The following is a 4,981-nucleotide window of genomic DNA, read 5'->3' on the forward strand; positions in this document are numbered from 1 at the left end:
AACAAAGCCTAATACATCTTTACACTAGTTTTTTTGTTCTTGGAGGAAATCTTCACACTAGTTTTTCAGTTTCTACTGCATTTTTGTGATGCGTCTCTTTATACTAGTTTCCACTGTATTTTCTATTGACTTTGTTGCTGTGTTTTTCTACCACTCTTGACTGATAGAATATATCTAGTGAGTGTACTGCATACTGCCCAAAGCACTACTGCATCCACTACAAACGAAATAAAGAAATTCCTAGTAGGAAAAAAACTACTACTAATAACTAGAACATGGATTAATAAGAAAATTTTAAGCATATACTGAGGAGGCAGCCTAGCCAATCTTTATAAATGAAAGACGGTGCTCCAGCCAGATTCATAGGAAACAAATACACAGCTATCATGTGGTTTCTCAGACTTAGGACACCACCATGTACAAGGTTGAGCTCTCCAATTTGCAGAGCTCAGACAATTTATTGCATTTCAAGTTTTCAACAGCCTTGATGAAACATAGAACAGACCACATGTATATGCAAAGTTCCAGCTCAACACTGAAGAAGTTCATATCCCCCCAAAAAACACCGAAGAAGTTCGGACAAAACGCACAAAAACACCATACGCTTCCCATCCGTAGCCACCAGTAGCCATGGTTTTGACACCATAAGAATATGCGAAGTCCATAAACAGAAGGAAGACGCAAAAAAAAATAAACTTCACCCTTCTGCTTTGATACCTTAGCTTTGATCTGTCCTCGATGACCTTTGATCTCTCATGTCCGGGGTTTACCGTACAGATTCGTGTACACGATCTTTGTCCGGTGGACCAGGATCAAGCTCAGGGCGGCAGCAATGATGCAGAACCCTGACATGATCATTGACGAGATGAAGAAGCAGATGGAGCCCTCGCACTTCAGCGCCGGAGCGACGTCGGAGACCATTCCCAGCAATGTTGAGTGGTTATGGTTAGCTTGCTTCCTGGCTTCGTAGTCGTAGATGCCACTGGCAATGATGCCCGAGAAAACCAGGGAGCCTGCGGGGTTTGCGACTGTAAGGAAGTTGTACAATGCTCCGAAATTCTTCACGCCAAATAGTTCGGAGGCAGCAGCTGGCACGATCGCCCAGTGGGCGCCGTACCCGAGCCCGATAAGCAATGTGCCAATGTACATTGTGCCGGGCCAACCCATTGCGAAGATGAAGTGTCCAATTGCCATGAATACTTGAGCTGTCGCCAAGGCAATTGCCCTTGGATACGCGTAATCCCTGAAGAAACAAGAGAGCAAACAAAAAATGAGAACAACTGGGGACATGTTTCTCAACAAAGATAGCCGCTGTATTCGAGCTGTTGGAAATTTAGTCTCAATATGAACAGAGCAACTCAATCACTACATGATTGATTATTCAGAACACTGCTCATGATCGACAAAAGGATAATTCGGATGTTGCCTATTAGCTGTCTGCCGTCAGTTTTATTCTTTTTGTTAGCTCACTCATCTAATAATTGTACTAGTTCTGCATGTGTTTCGAGACATATTCTTGTTTGCTTTGAATTTCCCAGGCTAGTGCCTTTTTGTTTTTAACAGGTTAGGAACCAATTGTGATGATACCACTAAAAACTGCTTTCTCATTCAAAAGATATTCAATCAATAATAACTGAAATGGGCAAACGTTTGTTTTGGTATAGCTCTAGTTATAAATGTATTTTGAGAAGAAGCTTGGTCAGCATGAACATTAAATTAGTGCTGCAGAACACACTCTCCATTGGAGAACGCACTCTTCCATATGAACTAAACAAAATATTGCTCGTAGATGAGATGCAAAGGTCAGCAAAGAGGTGCCTCATTGTTCTTACTTGACAATAATCTCTGAAAAGAAGCCCCCAGAAATACGTCCAAGGAAGTTCCAAATGCTAATCATTGACACAAAAATGTGAGAATCCTCAAAACCCAATGACTGACTCATTTGCCCAAGATTATCAATCACAGTAAGACCTGATCCTGACCCCAACAGAAGGGAGAAAAATAGAAGCCAAAAATCTGCCTTGATCATTGCCTGCAGCAACGTGAAATCCTCTCCTCGTCGTGGACCTTTCCTCCTTTTAACCCTAACGGCACCAACAGCAGCTGCCTGGAATAGCTTAGCCTGCAATTCGGCAATCCTCTTTTGCCTCTCAGAGGCTGGAAGTAGATCAATTTCTTTCGGTTTTTGCTCGTCCACCTCGCTGAGTATAACTTCTTGCTCTTCAGACGATACTGAACCACTTGCTTCTTCTCTCCGAGGTGATGTTAACAGCGCCGTGTAGGCACTCTCGTCGTCATTTGAGAAGAAGCTCAGCATTACAGGGATGACTATTGGAACTAGCAAAAGAACCATTAGAATGATGGTACACAAGATTGTCAATGAGTGGCTCAAGCCAACAAGGTCTTCCAGCAGCATCACACCCATCAGATAGGCGGCCAAGACTAAGCAGACGCTGTATACAAACGTGAAACTTGTACCATCAGATGGCCGTACTTGTCTGTGACCATTAACTGGTCTAACAATGAACATTAAAGCGATGACTACCATTGTTGGGCCAACAGCAACCATGAATATCAGTGCGGCATCATCAGGCGTGTGCATTATTGCATAAACCTGTGTTAAGATTGCACCACTCAAACCAGCAAATCCCTTGAGGATACCAACGATTGGTCCACGGTTCTTGGGAAAGTTCTGAACACATGAGACGAGTGCAGCAGTATTGAAGTATGTCTCACCATTATTTCCAACAAAGATTAGCATGCACATCTGCGGAGAGACGGGGGAATTTAGTGCAAGAGCCGACAAATCTAATTGAAGGAATAAGAATGTAAACAAAGGTCAGATTAGATACTATAGAAATTATGGAATGGTCCAGGTTTCCAAATGCCGCAAACAGAAATGTGGAGATGGAAATTAGTGCATTTAAAATTAGAAGTACAAATGAATATTAAGTCTCCTCCACCTTCAGACAGACAATGACACTAATTATGTGTTTTTAGTATTTTACTGAAGACTGAAGTCATCCTCTGTTGCTTTGATGTTTCACATAGCAAATTAATTTGTAAAGCAAAACATAGCAAATGATTAACTCACAATCCTAATCTTGGAAACTCAAAAATGTTAATTCACTTGTTTAACCAGAATTTTTAGGCGATTCTGTTGCGGCTGTATTAGACAGGCTGATAATAGTAGTACAGAGTAAAATTTTCAGGTTGAACATTGTTAATTGACATGAACTATATCAAATCTCAGTGTTTTTCAGGATATTAGATAATGAAGGTTAACTAAAGAGACATGGGAGGCGAGAAAGCGACCACTAAGACTTCCCAAGAATAATATAGGTGCACACCGATGACTCGGAAGCATATTCGACATGCTGTGTGTTAGAATATTCTTAGTACACACAGCAGAAACAGTTTTAACTGTTTTGAGCCAATAAAAATCTGGCAAATATTTCTGAACATAGCTTTCAACATTTTGGAGGAACAGAAAACATTGAAGTCCAACAGCAACTGTGTTCCAAAATAAGGAATTCACCACCTTCTCTTCTGTAAATGGAAGTCGAATAGCGACTCTCCATCATTGGGGACAGGCGTGCAGTTAGGATGCGTGATTGACTGACCCATGTTTGCTTTCAGATGATGAGCAAACTGGTCTCGCGTGTTCACTAAAGGGAACTAGTACATACATACAGTAGCATAATTGAAGGAAGAAGACATGATTAGTTTTCAGTCCAAATCCAGAAGCTTCAACCGTACAACTTAATAATTATACGAAGCACAGTAGAACATGAGTTTCTTCCACCACAGCATCGTGCACGCTTCAATTAGCACAAAAGTCACAGGGAATTTTCTTAGCATTAGAAGAGAAAAAACCCAGCTCAATCTGCAGTAGCACATGAGGCTCCAAGAACAGGAAGGTTTGATGCGGCTATGGCTATTGCAGAAAGGAGAAGCAAATGGGAGGACTATAATGATTGGAGGGGCAGGTGACGGATCTTACCGCCCAGAGCGGTGGCACGGGGACGCGGTGGGTGACGGCGAGCCAGACCCAGCCGTATCCGACGAGGTTCTGCGCGGCGCCGATGAGGAGCGCGGCCCAGAGCGGGAGCACGGCGCAGAGCGTGCCGGCGAGGAAGCCGACGCTGTCTCCCAGATCCTTGGCGACGCCGAGGCTGGCCACCTGGCGCTGGTTGTAGCCAAGCGAGGACTTGATCGCCGGCGACAGGCTGCCGAACAGGTACCCCACCCCGGCGACCGACTGCATCCACATCGCCGCCACGAACACCAGCCACCGGTTCCGCAGGAACCCCCGCACCCGGCTCCGCACCTCCGCCATTGCTTGCAGCACCTGCCCCAAAACTCCAATCCAAATCAACACACTAGAACTAGAGTCCGCCCCGAGAAGAAGCTAATGCAAGAAGCTGAGCTGGGCCTATTAACAGGACGGATTTGGGACGGGAATGAGAAGCCAAGCCGACGGTTTCTTGGAGGCAAGCAAAGAACCGGCCGCGAGGAGCCGGAGTGACGACGACGACTCTTGATGAGGAGCCGCGGATCGGGATGCGGAACGAGCAACGATCGGCCCCGCTGGCGTTGTTTATTGCTGAGAAGAACGTGTGTCCGCGCATAAATGGCCAGGGCCGAGCGAGCAGGAGCAAGTCGAGAAAAGAAAAAACAGCGGATTTGAGCTCGTTTTTCTCTGGGATGGGAGGCGGCAGCCGGTGGGTAGTAGGCCCGCGTGGGAGATGGCGAGAGGAGGGAGGCAAGGCGACAAGCCCGGACTTTGACACGACACTGTGCGCTCCGATGCGCGCTGCGCGGTGGATGGGCACAGCAGGCGGGCACGAGGCGGGTCGCAGGTGACGATGGTGCGCATCGGGGAGACAGTGATGAGCCGAGGGTGTGGATGGGAATTGGGTGGGCGGCGGCGCGGGGCAAGGCCCATCTCGCGACCGGCGAAACGTGTGGATGTGGATTC

The 4,981-nt window shown here is 46.0% G+C and overlaps 1 protein-coding gene across 1 annotated transcript; it reads right to left on the bottom strand.

Annotated features, from left to right (window-relative positions):
- Positions 1-416: 416 nt before the first annotated feature.
- Positions 417-4,762, bottom strand: LOC119332243 (protein NUCLEAR FUSION DEFECTIVE 4-like). The gene is made up of 3 exons (XM_037605429.1): positions 4,004-4,762; positions 1,833-2,767; positions 417-1,243 (listed from the first exon to the last, which is right to left on the bottom strand). The coding sequence occupies exons 1-3, from the start codon at positions 4,337-4,339 to the stop codon at positions 754-756; spliced, it is 1,761 nt and encodes a 586-aa protein (XP_037461326.1). The 5' UTR covers positions 4,340-4,762; the 3' UTR covers positions 417-753.
- Positions 4,763-4,981: the final 219 nt, after the last annotated feature.

This window comes from Triticum dicoccoides, chromosome 7A, assembly GCF_002162155.2.
Source record: "Triticum dicoccoides isolate Atlit2015 ecotype Zavitan chromosome 7A, WEW_v2.0, whole genome shotgun sequence".
NCBI lineage: Eukaryota > Viridiplantae > Streptophyta > Magnoliopsida > Poales > Poaceae > Triticum > Triticum dicoccoides.

Coding starts and splice junctions, on each gene's coding strand:
- LOC119332243 (XM_037605429.1), bottom strand. CDS start 4,339: ATGGCGGAGGTGCGGAGCCGGGTGCGGGGGTTCCTGCGGAACCGGTGG. Junction 2,768..4,003: donor CCGTGCCACCGCTCTGGGCG/GTAAGATCCGTC, acceptor GTCTCTCCGCAG/ATGTGCATGCTAATCTTTGT. Junction 1,244..1,832: donor TTTTCAGAGATTATTGTCAA/GTAAGAACAATG, acceptor TTGTTTCTTCAG/GGATTACGCGTATCCAAGGG.